This window comes from Cyprinodon tularosa, unplaced genomic scaffold (assembly GCF_016077235.1).
Source record: "Cyprinodon tularosa strain WSP-4 unplaced genomic scaffold, ASM1607723v1 ctg459, whole genome shotgun sequence".
Lineage (NCBI taxonomy): Eukaryota > Metazoa > Chordata > Actinopteri > Cyprinodontiformes > Cyprinodontidae > Cyprinodon > Cyprinodon tularosa.
The window spans coordinates 349,558-370,970 of NW_024039184.1; the positions used below are offsets into that span (position 1 = coordinate 349,558).

The 21,413-nt window shown below is 41.1% G+C and overlaps 2 protein-coding genes across 2 annotated transcripts in view; one reads left to right on the plus strand and one right to left on the minus strand.

Annotated features, from left to right (window-relative positions):
- Nucleotides 1–246: 246 nt before the first annotated feature.
- Nucleotides 247–7,360, minus strand: timm9 (translocase of inner mitochondrial membrane 9 homolog). The gene is made up of 4 exons (XM_038300867.1): nt 7,133–7,360; nt 5,142–5,190; nt 3,583–3,678; nt 247–689 (listed from the first exon to the last, which is right to left on the minus strand). Exons 2-4 carry the CDS (start codon nt 5,178–5,180, stop codon nt 555–557), a joined length of 270 nt encoding a protein of 89 aa, XP_038156795.1. The 5' UTR covers nt 5,181–5,190; nt 7,133–7,360; the 3' UTR covers nt 247–554.
- A 7,375-nt stretch (nt 7,361–14,735) lies between these two features.
- kiaa0586 (KIAA0586 ortholog) overlaps nt 14,736–21,413 on the plus strand; it is a 74,972-nt gene continuing 68,294 nt past the window's right edge. The window contains exon 1 of the mRNA XM_038300858.1: nt 14,736–15,206. Within this exon, the coding sequence (XP_038156786.1) occupies nt 14,975–15,206 (232 nt within the window). The 5' untranslated portion in view covers nt 14,736–14,974. The remainder of the gene's footprint in view (nt 15,207–21,413) is intronic.

Below are 21,413 nucleotides of genomic sequence, written 5' to 3' on the forward strand. Positions count from 1 at the left end.
TAACCCCGCCTCCTGCTCTCCTCTATCTTGTCTGCTGTCATGATTCATGCAGCTATTATTTCATCCAAATGAAAAGTGGAGAACAGATAAGCAGATCATGGCTTGTCTACAGTGAAAAGAAGGACTGGGTTATTTACTTTGGCCTTTTTGGAAACACAGGAAGGAGCAATCAGCTAAGGACATTAAGAAGTTAGGATATAAAGATAGGAAGGGAGTGAAGGTAGAAACATCAGAAACGACCAAAAAATATGTTAAATCTTTGTTTTATTCTTTCAGACAGAAATACATAAAACCCCCATGAAAGGGAACAAGATCTATTTCAGTAGACAAGAAGGGAAACCTCACCCGAATTCTGCTCCAGACAGAACCAGATCAGGCTGGACTCCACATACCAACAGGGAGCCTTTATGTCCAAGCCTTGGCGTCATTTTACACCAAACATCATTCCTTTCAGTTTTTACTGTGATGACCGAGGGTGTGCTGGACCGGGATCTGGACCAGGACCGGGATCTGGACCAGGACCGGGATCTGGACCACGCTTACTTCAGAGCCGCTCAGCGAGGCTGGCCCAGAAGTCCTGCCTTGGCAGCCAGAGCTTCGTTCTGCTGGATGTGGTACTCCTGGAAACGCATGGAGATCCTCTGCGTCATCTTTAGATACTTCTGCAGGCACGACTCTGAGCAGCTGGACTGAAAGACAAAAAAAAACCCAAATCAGACGAAGCCAAGTGACCTCAGGATGGAGAGCTCTCAACAGCCTCCGAGCACCAACTCAAAGGAGGGAGCTGATGATCGGCCCCTGCAGCCCAGACCCAACTTTACAGCTACTGAATGAGGCCCTCTGCCAGGACAAGACACGTCCTTTCATTTCCACTTTGATAACAACTTAAATCTTTTTCTATTACATAATCATGGAGTAAGGCCCCTGTCACACCTTACTGATCTAGCCAGCGTATGCCTGACATTCCAGAATCTCCTTTCTATGGATTATTTCAATTTTGTGAAATTTTCTGCTTACATTTATTCTATTTTCATTGTTTTTTGTAACACATGACTGTTTTACAGCATTTTTCAATGCTTGTATTTCCTTATTTAAGCTGAGATCAGCTCCAAGATTGAAATCAAAGCTAGGAAAATATGCACTGCGAAAATGATCTAAATATTAGTGAAAATTTCTTAAAATGAGATTGTTTAGCCTTAATTTGAGTAGGTAAATAAGACAATCTGTTCAATGGTTGCAGTTCTGAATTCTTCTGAGTGGTGCCCAACTTTACACGAGAGAATAAAGTGAATGTGATTGGTCGTTTCTCAAGGGGGCGGGATTGTTGTGGCAAAGGGTTTGCATGTTTGGTTGTGGCCGGTTTGTTGGAAGCATCTTGCTAACCAGTTAGCAACTTAGTGCTAGTAGGTTCCCAATAGGGGTGTAAATCACATCCATCATGGCGATTCGATTCAGTATCGATTTCCTGACCCAACGATTCGATTATTTTCGATACTCAAGAATACACCACGATTCGATTAATCGTTTTTTTTTTTTTATTTAGTTTTTTTATTATTTTTACACCTTACAGGCTAAACAAAGTTTCAAGTTTGAAATAAATCAATGAAAGCTGTAATATCATTATGCATTTTCTTTAGAAACAACAGCAAATAACAGAAGTAGAAAAGTTGCATCAAAAAATACTGCAAAAATACTGCACAATATCAGTGTAATGAGTTCAATGCAATACCTCGGCTCCAGAGAAACTGTCCAACATATTTTTTTAGAATGTAATAAATATACTCAGGAAAGAGAGATGTTGTGTAGAGAGTTAGACAGGAATAAAAATAAACTACATATAAGGGAATTGTTTCAAAGGTCATCTGGGGATCTAGTTTTTGGTAGTATTTTAAATTTTCTAAGAAGAACGGGTATTTTAGGGAGAATATAATAGTTTGTCTGGTCCATACTCCATTCTGGAAGGTGGCGGTAATGCACCTATAAGTTGTTTGCCAACCGCCATTAAAAAAAAGAAGAAGAAGAAGGCTTCAGAGTGTTGACGTCACCGCCCCCTTGAGAGACGCTCCGCTGCTCCTCTCCCAGATTGTAGCTGACCGCAAACAGTGCCGCAGACAGGAGGCCAGCTTCTTTTGTTTTCATGACCGAAATTGCGGAAAACAACTCGTGAAGTTTGACCCGCTAGAAGAGCGAGGTGCGCGAGAACGCTGGGACCCTTTTCCCAGCTGAATCTCCGCTCTTTTTGGCCCTCATGTCCCTCCGTCGTCGGACTAAACTCGCCCCCACTTCCTCACCGCCTCGGCCGTATCTAGACCCACAGTTTGGTAGCTCAGACCACGCTTCAATACTGAGCATAATTTAAAAATGTCTGTGTGAAGCTTGCTGCAACACACTGCTGTAAGAGTATAACCAGGAGGCGCGGTAGGAGGGCAAAATAGGTTTAGCGGCACCGCAGCACGGGAGGAAGAATTACGCTGGAGCCAATGGATAAAAATAGACCGGAGGAAAAAAAAAAACATTAATCGATTATCTTGCGGACGTGTCGATGCATCGGATCGTCGGCTTTTGGATCGATGCATTGATACAAAACGATTATTATTTACACCCCTAGTTCCCAATGGGAAATTCTATTGGGACCAAGTAGCACTAAATCGGTGACTTAGAAACAACGCTGTCAAGGAACGCTATGGACAGCTGAAACATGCAAGAGGAGGAGAGTTGAGTGTCGGAGGTTGTGGATTAGTCTCCTCCTTCATCCATTTTTTATTTAGAGGAGGAAAGCGGGGACAAAGATGTTGTGGAAGAGGACGCCAGGGCGGCAGAAGCTTGGTTTGGTGTAGAAGGCTTCCAGCCGTACATGTTTGAGCCCTTGCCTCACAACGCCGCCAGTTCTGTTAGCTCTACGCCTGCTGAAGACACTGATGTCCATTCCCTTGAACACTGGGATGGAACTCAATGGGAAAGTAAATGATTCTTATTTCAACCTTTGCGTATATTAGCTGCAACATATGAATCAAGATGCTATGACTGAAAAAATTTGATTGGCAGATGATCCTTGATATATGATTGGCCGAATTTAGGTGTTCAGGCTGACGTAGAACTAACTGGCCTGCAGAAGATGATGAAAAAAACCCACAGATTTTAAAACAGGATTTTTTTAAAATAGAAATGTTCTAACTTTTGGGACAATGTGGTCTGATAAAGAGTACATTTATATACATGTTTAAGCAGGAATGATTTGACATTTAAATATGATTTCCCTACAACTTTAAAATAAGATACCTAGATAATTTATGCACTTGAAATGAGATAATGGATTTTTTTTCTTATTTTAATGTAAATGGTCTCGTTCCATTAGCAAAGTGCCTCACCTACGGTAGCTGCTCAACTCAAAAGGCTTTTATTTTTAAGAAATATTGACTCACTTAGATTTTCAGTGTGTAATTAGTATTATGAACACTCATTATGAACCCCCCCCCAAAAAAATATTTGATTTTAAAGCCTTGTTGTTCCTCTTCTCCTAAAGCTAAAATCAAAGGAGCGTTAGATGAAAAGTAGAGAACCAAAGGGTCCTGTGTTTCTCACCTCCTCAGGCTTTACGTCTCTGCTGGTGAAATCCTTCACACAGTCCATGAAGCAGTTCTCCGTCACTTTATTGTACGTCCCCAAAAACTCCTTGAACTAAAGGTAAAGCAGAAAAGAAAAACACAGCAGTGAGGAAAAATGCATCATTTTCCAAACATCCAGCCTGAGTTACTGGAAAACAAAGAAGTTTGAAGTCAGAAATGAGTTTTTGGTCCAGACTTTTCCATGGTCTCTGACAGGAGATTGAAACATCTTCAGGGGTGTTTGACTGTTGATGTTTGTCTCTATGCAGACACATAAACCCAACACTTTTCCTTTTAGGTCAGGCCTGTGCAGAGTCGCCCCTTAAGGGCTGCTGGCCTGCAGGTTTTTAAGGTTTCTAATCTTCAGCACAGCTGGTGGCTTTAGCTAAACTGGAACCATTAGTGTCAGCTGTGCTGAAGCTGAGCGAAACCGATACCCGCAGGACGGGGCCCTCGAGGGCCGACTCTGGACTGGTCTCATTGAGGCGCTTCTCATCTGCAACAACCATCTCTGGCTTCGCTCTAGGAAAGGTTTAAACTTCTGTTCTCATTTCTTTAGCCCACAGCGTCTCAGTGAGACCAGACCGTAGGCTTTGACCAGACCCAGGGCTTAATGTTTTTATTCTCATCAAGTTCCTGGAGGATTTACTGCTACCTTTTCTACCGACAGTCTCACTTTCTCCTCAGTGAATTCAGGATGATCTAGCTAGTTCCTGCCACAGTAAAGCTTCTCCAAACCCTCATACTTCCACCTCCATGCTTTGCAGGATGACGTTATGGTTTTGTTTGGGTGAATGAGTCATTTGTCAAAATGCTGGTGAAGATTCACCCAGGTCATAGTTATTCCAAAAAAACTTTAAAAAACAATCCACTGGTGTTTGTTTCCAAGTTTGAAGACGTTTCTCTTCCCATCCAGGAAGCTTTGTCAATTCAAAATGTCAGAAATAGCGTTGAGTTTGAAGCTTTATAGAGTGGACCAAAACAAAGCCTGGTGTCTGCTTAGAAAACATGCAATTTGAAACAGAACGGGTCCACCCCTTTGGAATGGGGGACATTGGGTTCTTTGTCAACCTGCAATGCCCGATACTGGTCTCTGGCTCTGAAAAGGGAGTCGTTAGAGGCATTGTTGGCCTGGCTGACCAGGCGAGATGTGTTGGTCCCCTGCATGGGGGTGGGGGGTTGAGATGACAGTGGGAAGGAATCAACTATCACTGCATTGTAGGTTTTCGAAACCTGAACCCCCCCTCCCCTCCCCCTCTGTTTAAGAGAGAGAAAAACTTACTGGTACCTTAAACAGAGGGTATAGAGTTACTACACTCTGATTAAAGATTAATCGATTACTAAATAAGTTGACAATTATTTCAATAATCGACTAATCCAATTAATTGTTTCAGCCCTAAAATCCAAACAAAACAGATGGAAACATCCTCAACATCCATTATTACTTTCCTGTTTCTGTCTTTTTGAATAAAATTAAATTAAAAAATCAGTAACCAGAGGAAAGTTAGGAGAAGCTGATAAAGCCGGGCCACTTACCTGTTTGATCTGGTCAGACTCGGTCACTTGGACGGCCATAATTCACACCCTGATGGAAGAACAGGACAGCAGTCACACCTACAGCATCCATCCACCAAACGGATCAGAACCTGTTTGTGTAAACTCACTAAGCAGGAGGGTTTTTGATCCAAACAGAGAAAGATCCAGTTAGGATCAAACCTAAAAGCCTCAGTAAAGCCATTGACTTACAAACCACGTACTTGCTGTTTTCTATGTGATCAGCTGATCATCAGCAGCCAGACAGACCAGTGTACGGTGTTCAGTCAGAATAGCATACCTATAGTCAACACGCCTGCGCAAGACCTCAGATTTCCATTTAGCCCTTTAGTTTTGTATGAAAAATAGACTTTAGACTCAACCTCAACAGGCGTGTATCCCTTTAGTCATTCACAAAAAAAAACTATTTAAAGATCACGATACGTTTAAAAAAACCCACCAAAAAGTAAGTAATTAGTATTTTTTATTTTTTTTGTACACGACTAAAGGGATAAACGCCCGTTGAGGTGGTTTACAGTCTATTTTTCGTAGAAATCTAAAGGGATAAACTAAAGGGATGAACAGGTATTGACTTTGGGTATGCTGGTCTGACAGAACACCGGATCAGAAAAACATATTTATGAAATTTTTAGAGGTGAATGGACATTTACACTAATCGGTTCCCATTTGATCTAAAACTGAACATTTAGTTATGGTTCTGATAGTTATCAGGTTCCCCTCCTGTGGAACCAGCTACCAGTTTTAGTCCGTGAGGCAGACATCCTGTCTACTTTTAAGGCTAGGCTTAAAACTTTCCTTTTTGATAAAGCTTCTAGTTAGAGTGGCTCAGGTTATCCTGAGCTATCTCTATAGTTATGCTGCTATAGGCTTAGACTGCTGGAGGACATAGGGACCACGTTTTTCATCATTCTATCTCTATTCTCCCACTCTGCACAACCTCTTAGTTCAATCTCTAACGTTTTACAGTACCCTCTCTGCTTTTTCTCATAGTAGCTTCATCTGGTCTGTTCCTGTTTGACTGTGACTCCATCCTGGAGAGAAATATCAGCTGTGCTGCTGCCATCAACACCTTTGTTTCTAGATGTTGGAGCTTGGCCTGGTTTTCAGTGTAGTCCTGTTTCTCTGACTGTGACTAACTGGATGTGCTCTCTTCATCCTCTGACATGGGAGCTGGCTCGGAGTTCCTCTGCCTGGTTCTGCTGGAGGTTTCTTCTTCAAAGGGAGTTTTTCCTCTCCACTTTAGCTGCAAGCATGCTTAGTGTGAGGGATTGCTGACGAGTCAATGAGTCGATGCAATCAACTGTTTTTCCTTAGATAGAAAACTTTGAATCAATCTGACTGGGTGACCTGTTGAACTGCCTTGAGATGACATGATGTGAATTGGCGCTATAGAAATAAACTGAATTGAATGAAAGAAAATTTCATCACATTGAGCTAAAAGGCTGAGTGGCACTGCAGCAGCAGCATGGTCCAGCAGTTCAGACGTGTTTCATCAATAAATTAATATAAATATGCTGAGTGAACAGTAACTTTGCATCCAAAGACTCCCCCGTTTCCCTCTGAGCTTAACTTTAACTTTCTAATGGAAGATGTTGTTCTTTCATTCACCTTTAGAAGGTCTGAGTTATTTGGGTGAATAAATGTATAGAAATCCGGGAGGTTCTCATTATAGAGCTACCCTGAGATTTTTATTTTATTGACAGGAATATTAAATATTATATATATTTATTTATTTAGCTTTTTTTCCGTTTTATCGCGCCAGAAGAAACTAAGATATTGTATTTTAATCAAACTTGTCAGCAAATAGAAAACGCAGTAAGCTGCAGCTGATGGCGTCCAGAGGACGGCTGCTCATCATAGCCACTGAGCTCCAGCCTCACACACCCGCACTGGCTGCTAGCTCAGCTAGCCTTAGCTTCACCAGGAGACCACAGCCGCACGCAGCTGTCCGCGGCTAAGCTAATGACGGCTACCTGTGTGTCCACGCTGGGCCCACGCTGCTGCTCCTGTGGATGGCTCTCCGTGATAAGCAAACGCTTTGAAGGGCGAAAAGACAAACAACCGCAGGTTTTCTACAGAGACTCAAACACCTTCATTCCCAGTGAGCCGCGCTGCTTCTGATGACGCAGTCCGCCTCTGACCGCTGCTGCTGCAAGGTTAGCACCGGACAGCTAACCAGGCTAATCACGAGGAGAATCTTCTTCTTCTTCTTGGATTGATTGGCGGTTGGCAACAAACATTTAGTAGCATTACCGCCACTTACTGGTATGGAGTGTGGTTCGTGATGGACTATCTACTAATAAACATATAATTTATAAGGAAAAAATTAATAAATAAATAATAGAAAAAATAAATAAATAAAAACGTTTATTCTACAAAAGGTATTTCTATATCATAAACACATTTACCCTTTCTATAATCAAATTCTATTAAATTTGTTTACTCCCCAGATTCTTCCTCAAACTAATAAATTAATCTTTTTCTGAATACATTCAAACTAAAAGAAATACTGTTTTTAATATATATTATTATCTCCTATCCATTGTAAAGCTAATAATATTTCCAACATTTCCCCTGCGTATACTGATAATCCATCTGAAATTCTTTTTTAGGCCCGAGCAGCAAAGCGCTGCGAAGGCCTATTGTATTTCGAAAGTTTCTTATTATTATTATTATTATTACGATTCTTGTAGCACTTTGAACGCATTTTACGGGGACTTCGCATATTCAAAAACTCAGGAAAACGTGGCAGTAAATTGTCCCCCGCGTGAAATAGCCGGTCTGTAATGGAATCCAAAATGGCCGCCCCCAAATTACGCCACAGCGCCCCTTAACGTGAGTTGGGGGAATCTGTAAGTCACAGAGATCTGAAACTTCGCACACCGGTAGATCTCCTCAAATCATGAAAAAAAAGTCTCTTGGAGGTATGCCCTAAAACCCACAGGAAGTCGGCCATTTTGGCTCAAAGTGCGATTTTTGGCCATTTTTCATTTTCGCTCATGTCGAACTTTAACGAACTCCTCCTAGGGATTATGAGCTATCGGCTTCAAACTCAGTCATTATGCAGTTAAGGCATTGGAGATTAAAAGTTATCTAAGGTTTTCGTTTTTGAGCATGTTTAAGGGGTCCCCAGGGGCCCCGAAGTTAGGGTACTTTTGAAGAATTTCAAAGTGGAATAACTTTTACAAAAAAAATTCAAATCGAACCAAGTTTGGCAGTAAGGAGCCCCTTTGGGTGCTTGACCATGCTGGATGGTCAAATGATGACATCTTCTAAGCCCCGCCCCCTAAGAGAAGAAAGTCACTTTTTTCACTTGGGAGGGTCCCTTTCAGTCATTTTAAACACCAGCACCTTGAAACGTTGTCAGATGATAGAAAACATGTTGGTCTAACTTCGTTTAAAGCACAGAGAGTCTGAGTTAAATGGTGTTGCCGTGGCGCCATGGCGAAGTGAGGCGTTTCGCCATGAAAATACGATTGGCTCTCATTTCCTCATTATTAATCAGATCTGCACCAAAATCACAAGAGATGATCCTAGTCCAACTCCAAACAGGAATCCAGAGCAATATTTTGTGGGCGGGGCTTAATTTCACTACAGCGCCCCCTAGAAATAGCAAATTTCAAACCACCAGCCCCAAGCCGTTTTTAGTCCTAGAATATTGAAACTTTGAACACATTTGCATCTCATCAGGCCCTAACTAAAAGCCTCTTGAAGCCATGGTCTAAACCCCACCGGAAGTCGGCCATTTTGAATTACAATTTACTCTGTTGTGAAAGCACTGACCTTTTTTAAAAAAATTGTATAAAATCAGCCTTTTATCCAAATGAGCTAAAACTTTCAAAATACGTTCTTTACAAAGCCTGCTGTAAGCTGGTTACAATAGCAAAGCGCTTCTTTAAAGTCCGTCACTCTGATTTTTCAAATGTTTGCGTTCTCGCCTAATAGTTGGTCAAGTGGACAGATAATGCCAGGAAATAATTCAGCCCCTAGCCATGCTCATTCCTAGGATAATGAAACTTGGCACACATCTGTATGAGCTCTCCGCCTACAAAAAGTTTCATTGGAGCCATGGTCTAACCCTCTCATGAAGACGGCCATTTTGAATCAAACGGCACCCTTATGAAAATAGAATCACTATGTTAAAATATTTCTAAAAAATCAGTTGTTTTCCCAAAAGAGCTAGGACTTTTGGAATATATTCCTCTAATCGCTACTTGTTTGATGGTAAACACAGCATAGCTCTTCTTAAAAGTCTGTCACTCTGATTTTTCAAAAGTTTGTGTTAACAGGAGATTGTTGTATCTCAAAAAGTTTTATAGCAATCCTAGCCAAATGTGGAACAGTTATTTATCCTTTGATTATAGAAAAGACTGCCAAGTTTGGCGTGAATCCAAGCATGTTTGAGCATCTTATGGGGTTTTCAACTGCCGCAGTATATGGCATTCAAGTTTAAAGATTTTTCTTTCTTTAAATTATTTAATAAATCATCTAAAAAAAATCTAGGACATGCAAGATGTGTTCCTTGACATTTGTGATTTTTTTCGGGATTTTATTGCAAACTATAGATTTTTAATGAATTTTTTTGTTTTGAGTAGGGTGTAATACCGCTAACCGTGGATTTTGGCGGTGCCGTTTCTCCATCTTTTGAACATATACTTTTGACCCACCACCTGAGATGGCCGCAGCATCTATCTCACAGATGAGATTCATCCCAGATATTATATTTTATCCCTAGTTTAACCCTTCCTGACCAATGCTGTGGTTTTCTACGGCTGGTCCAGAGGTGAAGCGTGGCACCTTTTCTGCTGGCTGGGAAGGAGCAAGGGGGCGGAAAACTTCTAACTTGCTGAGCCTCGACTTAAGACATAAGGGGTCAAAAGTAATCAAAAGATTTTTGCTGTGACAAACCATGTGGGCGTGGCCGAGCATCAAAATCAGACTTCTCGCCATTAGAGTATGGCTAGAGTACAGGTGCTGGTCATAAAATTAGAATATCATGAAAAAGTAGATTGATTTCAGTAATTCCATTTAAAAAGTGAAACTTGTATATTATATTCATACATTACATACAAACTCATATATTTCAGATGTTTATTTTGTTTAATTTTGATGATTACAAATGACAACAAATGAAAATCTCAAATTCATCATATCAGAAAATTAGAATATTGTGAAAAGGTTCAAAATTGATGGCCCCTGGTGCCACACTCTAATCAGCTAATTAACTCAAACCACCTGCAAAAGCCTTTAAATGGTCTTTCAGTCTAGTTCTATAGGCTACACAATCATGGGGAAGACTGCTGACTTGACAGTTGTCCAAAAGACGACCATCGACACCTTGCACAAGGAGGGCAAGACACAAAAGGTCATCGCTAAAGAGGCTGGCTGTTCACAGAGCTCAGTGTCCAAGCACATTAATAGAGAGGCGAAGGGAAGGAAAAGATGTGGTCGAAAAAAGTGTACAAGCAAGAGAGATAACCGCACCCTGGAGAGGATTGTGAAACAAAACCCATTAAAAAATGTGGGGGAGATTCACAAAGAGTGGACTGCAGCTGGAGTGAGTGCTTCAAGAACCACCACACACAGACGTATGAAAGACATGGGTTTCTGCTGTCGCATTCCTTGTGTCAAGCCACTCTTGAACCACAGACAGCGTCAGAAGCGTCTTGCCTGGGCTAAAGAGAAACAGGACTGGACTGCTGGTGAGTGGTCCAAAGTCATGTTCTCTGATGAAAGTAAATTTTGCATTTCCTTTGGAAATCAAGGTCCCAGAGTCTGGAGGAAAAGAAGAGAGGCACTTCATCCACGTTGCTTGAAGTCCAGTGTAAAGTTTCCACAGTCAGTGATGGTTTGGGGTGCCATGTCATCTGCTGGTGTTGGTCCATTGTGTTTTCTGAGGTCCAGGGTCAACGCAGCCACATACCAGGAAGTTTTAGAGCACTTCATGCTTCCTGCAGCTGACCAACTTTTTGGAGATGCAGATTTCATTTTCCAACAGGACTTGGCACCTGCACACAGTGCCAAAGCTACCAGTACCTGGTTGAAGGACCATGGTATCCCTGTTCTTAATTGGCCAGCAAACTCTCCTGACCTTAACCCCATAGAAAATCTATGGGGTATTGTGAAGAAGAAGATGCAATACACCAGACCCAACAATTCAGAAGAGCTAAAAGCCACTATTAGAGCAACCTGGGCTATCATAACACCTGAGCAGTGCCACAGACTGATCGACTCCATGCCGCGCCGCATTGCTGCAGTAATACAGGCCAAAGGAGGCCCAACTAAATACTGAGTGCTGTACATGCTCATACTTTTCATGTTCATACTTTTCAGTTGGCCAACATTTCTATAAATCCTTTGTTTTTATTGGTCTTCAGTAATATTCTAATTTTCTGATATGATGAATTTGAGATTTTCATTTGTTGTCATTTGTAATCATCAAAATTAAACAAAATAAACATCTGAAATATATGAGTTTGTATGTAATGTATGAATATAATATACAAGTTTCACTTTTTAAATGGAATTACTGAAATCAATCTACTTTTTCATGATATTCTAATTTTATGACCAGCACCTGTATGACTGCCTCAGGCCCTGCTTTTATTAAGGATTATTAAATTTGTATAACCAAACACGATGCTCAAAAAAGTATGTGGGAGCCATGGTCCACACCCAACAAGAAATGGGCCATTTTGGATCAAAGATACCATTTTCTTTTTTTAGGTCATGACAAATCTGAGTGAAGGGCTCTTGGTTTTTTTTGAGTTTGAGACTTCAAATTAACTTTACATGGACTATAGTCATAGCAAATTAAAAGTTATCAAAATTATTATTCTACATGGGAGCATGTGGGCGGGGCTAAGCATCAAACTGTTAACTCCAGTCATCCAAAGCCATGCTTTTAGGAGGAGAAGGATGATGAGGATGAGAAACAAACAGCAGTAGGAGATGCAGTGAGAGCAGCAGCAGGAAGAAGAATATGAAGAGAAGGAGCACAGGGGGAGGAGGATGATTAGGATGAGAAACAGCAGAAGGAGAATGGAGGTGGATTAAATGAAGCAGGATAAGGAGGATGAAGAGGATCAGGAGAAGCAGCAGTAGGCAGGGGATGGAGAGAAAGAGCAGCAGCAGGATGAGGAGAAGGAGATGCAGCAAGAGTGACAGCAGGATGAGGAGAAGGAGATGCAGGAAGATAAGCAGAAGCAGGAGGATGATGAGGAGAAGCTGAATTAGCAGGAGGATGAGGAAGATGAGGAGAAACTGCAGGAGGAGGAGGATAAGAAACAGTGGCAGCAGCAGAACGAGAAGGAGGGAGAGGATGAAGAGAAGCAGCAGCAGGCATAGGCTGAAGAGCAGGAGCATAGGCTGGGAAGGAGCGTGGAGGTGGAGGTCGCTTGGTTCCCGCGATCGCAACATACCAGGCGGTGCGAGCTGCGAGGGCCGCCCAATGCCACTTGTGGCTTTAATTTTATATTGAATTCTGGTATTACAAAACCTATTCCTATTTTCCTTGTTATTTTTGATGCATCTGTATACATTTGAATATATTTATAATAATTGTCTAAATGTAACTGTACTAAATTAATATCTACCGTGTACTATTTACCTTGTTTCTGTTCCATTAGTGACATATCTACTATTGCTTCTGGTAGAATCCATGGTGGTATAACTGATATTGATGTTGTCTAAGTGATTTCTAAATTTATCGTTTAAAATTATTTGATTTTGTTTTCAATTGTCCATCCAAAACTCCTAATGTTTTTCTTTTCTTTTTCCCAACATGGATTTAAAATTTCCACATTCCTGTCTTAATCCATTCATTTTTTCAACCATTGTCCAAACTTGACCAATTTCCGTTTCGTGTCCTTCTGAATTACAAAACTGTTTCCAATTTTCTCTTTTTGTATTTTTAAGGTTCTTCTGACTGTACTTTGTAAACTTTTATACCCAAAAAAGTTTAGAGTATTGTTATATTTTTTGAATTGCTTTATTTCTAGATTTTATTACTTTTTCACAGGCCTGTGTCCACCATGGTACTATTTTCTTCCCTTTACTCCCTCATCAGTTTTTATTGCTGCAACTAATATAGTTGGGGGGGACAAACTCAGTATAAATGATCAGTATCCATATTAAGATTAATTTTTTCCATTTCTTTATCACCAATATTCATAAATTTTGCTCATTCAGCATCCCTGAGACCTAATTATAATGCTGTGTTCCTACATCCAGATGCATTTTTATTGGGTAATGATCGCTGCCTATGGACTGATACCATGAACTTGAAACTAGTCTAATATCTACTGCTGATTCTTGATCTGTATTTACATCAATCACTGTTCTATTCCCATCATTTATACACACTAAATGTTTGTTATACATAATTTCTTGAATTATTACTTTATTGTGATTATTATATGGATCCCACAGTGTATTATATCCATTAAAATCACCACAGCAAATACATTTTCCTTCTAAATGCACTAAGAGGTTATCCAATGATACTACAGCCAATCATTTCCCTGGGTTATAATAATTCATAACTTTAATATTTTTAGTTCCTACCCATATTTCTATGATTATAGATTCCAAATCTGACCCTTTTGTCCACAAACGATATTAAATTAGAATACATAAATGAAACGTAGTAGTTGTTTAACTTTAAAAGTTGTTTAAGTCTAAGTTACAAACAATGGCTGGTGTGGACCAATCAGCTGTCAGTAGAAGCGTGCAGTGCCCCATCTGGCCGGTAGGGGCGCTGTATGGGTTGGTAGTTTGGAGGCAAAAAAGAAGCAAAGAATGAAACCAGTCAAGATCTTTTAGATGAAGTTAATTATTTGTTATATAAAACAACAAAAATAAGTATTCAATTCACATGGGTTCCAGCACATAAAGGAATTGTAGGTAATGAAAGCGTAGATAAAGAAGCAATTAAAGCAAGAGAAACTGAATATGATGTCCCATTAAGTAGAGCAGAAATAAAAGTAATTATTAAAGATAAAGTAAATAATATATGGCAGGAGAGATGGAATTTAAAAGAAAGGGGAAGGCATTTACATAAAATACAGAAGGAGGTAATCATAAGAAATAATAGTATGAATAGGAGAGAGGAAGTATGGATTAACAGGTTGAGGATTGGGCATACTAGTTTAAATAGAGGTTTAAAAATTGTAGGGAAACATCCATCAGGTATTTTTTCTTATGGTGGGGAAACAGAAGGAGTAGATCATGCATTGATTTATTGTAGAAAATATATAAAAGAGAGGAAGGAACTGGAAAGGATAATAGGGAGTTTAGTAAATATGGTTAAATTATTAGAGAAGCATCAATCACAGGATATAGTTAAAGCACTTATTAAGTATTTAAAAGACACAAAATTAGATGAGAGGATTTAGTATTTATGTTTGTGTGAGTGTATAAGTAGGTATTTGATCTAGGTTTTTTTTTTTTTTTAGATTTGAAGATATATAGGATTTTTTTTCTGAATTACATCTCCGTCCAGTAGATGGCGGTAATACACATAGTCTGTAAAGTGCAATAAAACACATAGAAGAAGAAGAAGAAAAAGCAAAGAAGAAGAAACAGGGAAACAGCGGAAGCTACCAGTAGAGTTTCTAGCAGCAGCAGATGTTTGTTTTATTGATTTTAAACACCTCAGCTGTCTGTTAGTAGAAGCTCTTCATGTCCTCTGCGTCTCTGAGGTGAAATTTATTCTCCTGTTGTTTCTGTCCAGCTTCTTCTGGCGGCAGCAGGAGTTCCCGCAGCGGGAAGTTTGAAAAGTCTGACTCCCTGGGAACAGATGAGCCGCTGCCTGCATGTTGTCTCCGGTTCCCTCTGACCCACCGCCTCTCAGTCCGGGTCGGTCCTCCTGCGGCTCGGACACCGGGGCCGTCCTCATCCGCTCCACCCGGCAGAGAGCTGCTGAGGCACCGCAGCCCGTTCAGATAACGGTCCGAAAACTGCGGGAGCCTCAGCAAAGCAGGCGAAAACACGGAACCAACCCGGAGGATGGCGACCCAGAGCGGGCAGCAGGAGATCCTCCAGCCGGTGAGCCATCACCAGCCTGGGCATCAGCAGCCGGTCCCTGTTCACAGTCACTGGATCCGGTGTCAGATCAGCAGACCCAGTTTATTACCGGGAAAGCAAACCGAGGGTTAAGTAGGCTAGTTTATTTATGCCTGATAGAATAAACAAAAAGTTTTAGTCTGAAGCAGGGGCGGATTTACCAGGTGCCTAGGGCCCCAAGGTCTTAATATAAACTCTGTTTACATGTATGGTTAATACAGCTATTTCTTATTTGTGCACATTAATTAAACATGTTATTAAACATGTTCAGAAAGGTCCAAACAGACAGCAGCAAACCATTTGAAAACAAATTATGCTAAGATCTGTGTTGCCAACTTAGTGCTTTAGTCGCTATATTTAGCGACTTTTCAGACCCCTCTAGCACTTTGATTTAAAAAAAGCTCCTAGCGCCAAATCTAGCAACTTTTTTCTGCTACTGGAGACTTTGGCGACAACATCTAAAAGCAGCGAACTCTGCTCTCCAGAGCAAGTAGATTGGTAACCCCGCTTCCTGCTCTCCTCTATCTTGTCTGCTGTCATGATTCATGCAGCTATTATTTCATCCAAATGAAAAATGGAGAACAGATAAGCAGATCATGGCTTGTCTACAGTGAAAAGAAGGACTGGGTTATTTACTTTGTCCTTTTTGGAAACACAGGAAGGAGCAATCAGCTAAGTGAGCTTAGTGCTTGGAAAAAATCTTTCATTCCTTTAGAGACAGCATGAAAAGTCAGCTGAGTACAAAACATAGAGAGGAAAACAAGAAGAAAAGGGACAAGAAGAGAGGGACAAAACCTAGAACAGATAATGGATGTCTATTCTATTAACATTTATCTGTATAATGGGTCTGTTTTATGTGTTGTCTTCTCAGTTCAGAGGGCCCCCTGCCTGTCTTTGCCTAGGGCCCCACATTTCCTAAATCTGCCCCTGATCTGAGATAAACAGCATTTAAAGCTAAACAGCTTTAAACACAGACGGCCTCACTTTCTGTGTTCGCTGTTTCACACCAGAAGAATTTTATATAAATGAACTTAAAAATGCAATTTCTAACATTTTCATTTTTATATTTAAAGCATGTGCAGTCCCTGGAAAATAACATGATATAAGAAAACAAAATACAGGCAAAATTGTATAGCAATGTCGTCATGGATTAAACTATTTCTTAATCCCATCATTAAACAAGATTATTATTATTATTAATTTTTTATGCACCAAGTTAGTAGTAGGCATCTTCCTTCTGCTCCGCCGAGCCGCTGCATCCAAGGTGACGTAATATCCAACTCAATATCATCAACAATTGGCTGGGCGGGAGGTGTGTTTTGTAGATGGCTGCAGGTGCAGCCAGACCCTTCCTGTCAAGTTATTTCTAATCTTATGCAGCTTCCCCACTTGAAAAGGGATGGATAAATTGATGCAGACTTTGTTGACCAGGGTTTTACTCAAAGGACCACACATTTTTCTTCCTTTTATCGTCTATTTATTTTGTGAGTGTCAGGATATATCTACAATTGGTCCAGAAGCAGGTAAAAACCTTTAAACAAACCCAAAAGAAGAAAAATAAATACTGATTTGTATGTTAGCTTACATTAATTAGTTCCACTTAAACTACAAAAGAAAATGATAAACTGTACAACACTAAACAAACCGCTGTGAATCAAACCCACAAAGTCATTAAAGTTAAATGAACAAGTAACTAAACTTAAGTTCCTTAACTTTCAAATACATTTCAAATAAATATTTACAATTACATTTATTTAAATATACAAATACTACTTTATTTTATAAATAGTTTCATATTGTTATTCTTCTTAATCTGATAGTTAATTTATAGATAAACTTAACACCAAAATTTGCTATTTAACAAAATTACAATAAGTTCAAGCATAAAATCAAACAACTTTAGCACCACAATCCACCTCCTCAGCTGTTAATTGGTGTTAATGGCAAACTGAAGGCCAGGCTGGAGGAACATAGGTAACTTTGCAGTCCAATCTCATAAATTACAGCTTTTCTTACCGGCTGCCTCTCCACCCGTCTACAAGTTCATCCAGATCTGCACAAGTCCAACAGGATCTCTAATCATGAGAGTCCCAAACTTTTGTTCTCTTTGTCTGGCTTTCTCCTCTGCTCCTTCCTCCATTGTCCGTCCCTCTTAAAGGTCCGTGTGAAACAGTGCACTTTTTTTTTTTTTTTTTTTCCTCTTTTCTCATTTGACTTCACACCTCCCACTCGATCTTTCCATGAACCAATGGGAAGGTCGCATTTCCACTGTCGTATTTGGTATCTCTGAGTTTTATTCCTCTATAGCTTGACTTTCCGTTTGTTCCTCTACAGGTATTAAGACGATGAGCCTCCTAACATCCCTGTGAAGAATGGTGGTCCTCATTTTATCTTTCTTTGGTGGATGAACTGATTTTTGCTTGACATGTTTTGTTATGGGAGTGCAATAACTTGGGACAACCCGGACATTTACATCCCTCACAACACCTTTCTTGTCGGGATTAGCACTTACAACTTTGCCCAGTACAAACTGTCCTCTAAGGGCATTTTGGTCACACAACCAGACAATGTCCCCAACAGCAACATTCCTGTGGGAAGTGTGCCACTTGCTCCTCACAAAAAGGTTGGGACCAGCCAGCTGCCTCCAACTTTTCCAGAACTTAGTAACCTCATTTTGCATAGCTCCAAGTCGCTTAAATGAATAGTTGGAAAAATCAAACAGTCTCACATCGCCACTCTGAGATGCCCGTCCGAGCAAAAGACTGTTAGGTGTGATGTACTGTATATAACCCTCTCGACTCTGTATTCTGGCATCAATTGGGCACTCATTTGCAAGATTTGCAGCATTATAGAGAGTTGTGTGAAATTCACTGAATGTTAGTGCAAATCCTTGACCAAGACTCTGGAAAGCTCTTTTCACAATGGCAACAGCAGCTTCAGCAGCTCCATTTCTGTGAGGTGAGTCTGCAGGGAGGATTTTCCACACCCACTCAGTCCCGTTCTTTGCTGCAGTTTCTTCCAAACCTGATATATTTTGGGTGCGCAGATACTTATACAGCTCCTCCAAAACTGGTTTTGCTCCAACAAAGTTGGTGCCTGCATCAGACCAGATCTTCTGTGGATGACCTCGGATTGCAGTAAATCTCTGATAAGCCATCAGAAAGCTCTCAGTCGAAAGCGAGCTTGCCAATTCAGTGTGAATAGCTCTACTGGCCATGCAACAAAAGACGACTCCCCAGACCTTAATCGTTACCCTTTTCTTGACGTCATCTCTGACATGATAAGGCCCGAAGAGGTCGACTGAAGTGAACTTAAAGGGAGGAGCAGGCTCAGCCCTCTCAGGTGGCAAATCACCCATCAACTGCTGACACTTAAGAGCTCGAGTTTTCCTGCAGACCATACAGTTGTCAACAATCTTTTGGGCTATCCTCCGTCCTTTTACAACCCAGGCTTTTTGCCTCATCCTCAGTAGGGTTCCTGCAATTCCATCATGTGCAGCATTATGAGCTTCTCGGCCCAACAACGTTGATACCCAGGCATCATAGGGTATGATGGGAACTGCAGCTCTGTCTTCTCTAAAGATCTGTACTCTGCCGCCACAGAGTAATAATCCAGACTCCTTTTCTTGATACACCACCAACCTATTTATGGTTGTGTCAGGAAAATTGGCACCCATCTGAGCAGCAAGAAAAATGTCCCTGAGAGCACCTTCTCGTTCTCTCACAGAGATTACCCCTGTTGAGCAGACTGCCTCCCACTTTGGTTTACTTAGAGCTTGATTCTTCCTCATGAATCTTTTCGCTGCTCTCCAAACCCAGACAATTGTTTTGACCAGTCGTGTTAAACTGCTAAAGCGGCAAACATCTACCAGGTTCTGTATAGATATAGGTGGCCGCTGCTTCTTTGCCAAGACCTCCATTTGATTTTGATGTAATTCTTGTTTGAGCTCTGATTCCTTTATCCCAGTTCTTGTGGTCACAGCAATAAATGCTTTCTTTTGCAACTTGGTGATGCTTCCTTTTGCATCGATGGCAAGTTGTTTAGATGATTTAATTGGCCACATTTCAACTGGGGACTTTAGAAATGCTGGGCCTTGTTGCCACTCAGAGTCAATGCCAAGATCTTGAGGGCTGGCTCCTCGGGTAATGATGTCAGCAATGTTTTGATTCCCAGGAATCCACCACCAATCTTGGATTGTTGTGTTGCTCTGAATCTCTCCAATCCTATTTGCAAAGAATGATTGGAAACCGTAGCTTTCTCTTTGAATTGCTCCAAGAATGGTTTGACTATCAACAAAGTGATACCACCTCTGAACTTTGATTTGGCTATGCATCTCAAAGTACTTCTTTAATCGTGATGCGAATACTGCTCCACACATCTCTGCTTTAACAGCCTCACCTTTTTGTTCTAATGGAGTAAGCTTAGCCTTGGATTCCACCAGCCTAATGGATGGGTCTGGAGCTGATCCCCATCTCAGATACAACACTGCTCCATAAGAACATTCACTTCCATCTGAGAATGTAATTGCTAAAGGGTTACCACTGTTATGAAAGGGAGTTAATGCTCTAGCAAACTGGATCTTACTAAGCTGAGTGTACTCTTCAAAGAGCTTGACTGCATCTTCTCTAAGGTCACTTGAAAGTGCCAAATCCCAGGTGTCTTTTACTTCTTTACTCACATTCTTGGCCGCTTGGAAAGCTTTCCGAACCAGGATTGCACCCTTCTGTTTTGCAGGTGTTACCAAGCCAACTGGATCATACAGACCAGACACCTGACTGAGGAGCTCTCGCCTTGTCAAAGGGTTTGGTGTTTGACTTCTGATTTGGTCCAACTCGAGGTCTTGTCCAAGTCGCATTTTCTTTTTTCTCTTTGAGAAATTTATGCTGAACATGACATGGAGTTTATCCTCCTCCACCATGTACCCCAGACCAAGTGCTTTGTTGTCCTCATCCCGCATTTGGTTCGGTAGAACCATGGTCTTTACTTTCACTTCATCCTGCTTGTTGCTCCTCCCACTTTGCCCAGAAAATACCCACGGTTTTAGTTTGAAACCTCCAGCTTTGAGAATGCGCTCCACATTTTCTGTGATTTCCTTTAACCTGACTGGGTCATTGTGGGATGTTAGAATGTCGTCAACATAGCTGTTATTCTGAAGGACTTGTCGCTCCTCTGCAAGATGAATAAATGGGGGCAAATTTGCAGTTTCTCGCATCGCCAACTGTGCAATGCATCCTGCAGGTTTATCTCCAATGTTCACTCTTGTAATTGCATAATCTCCAAGTTCCTCATCCTCAGAATCACGCCAAATAAATCTATGCAGGTGAACTTCTCTTTCTTCCAGCCAAACGGAGTTATACATTTTCTTTATATCTCCTAATGCAGCATAAGCTCCTTCTCGGAATCTTAATAGGACAGCACGGATCGGGTTTAGGACATCTGGGCCTTTCATCAGTAGGTCATTCATACTTATCCCTTTAAATTTCTGACTGCTATTCCACACAAGTCTCACAGGAGTTGTCACAGAGTGTGGATTTGGAGCAATTAGGTGGCTTATGTACCACACTGGGCCGTTCCATTTGTTGATTTCCTCCTCAGACAGTTTAATTGCAGCTCCACGCTGAAGCATGTCATGCACTTGTTCAGTGTAAGCAGCTTTCCAGTCAGGCTCTTTAGCCAGTTTCTTCTCTGTTCTAAGGAATGTAGCTTTGACTGCATTTCTGTTGTCTGGCAGGGATGCTGGATCTTCTAACCATGGGTACCTAGCATGCCAGTGAGGTTCGGCTGTGTGGCTGTCTCCTTCATTGTAAGTGAGGCCTTCCTTCACCACCTCAAGCTCTCTTTCTTCAGCGAGCGTCATCTCCTTTCCTCCTGGCTGACAGTTTCCACAACGACAACCTCCACACTTGGGTTCACAAGCCGTGCCGATACTGTCCCATTTCCACCACTGCAAGAAATCTCGGGTTGTAGTTGCAGTCTTTGATGTGTTAAGTTGGATGGAGACCTGAGGATTTAATGGCGGGTGCTGTGGGATCTCATGAATTAATTCTTCATATCTCACAGCAGCTGTCCTCATTGACCTTGCAAAATGTGTTTTTGTAGTATGAGCCTTCATGGACAGTTCCTCAAACAGTTCTGGATGAGTTCCTCCAACCATTTTTCCTAAGGGCCCATCCCACAATACAAGGTTCC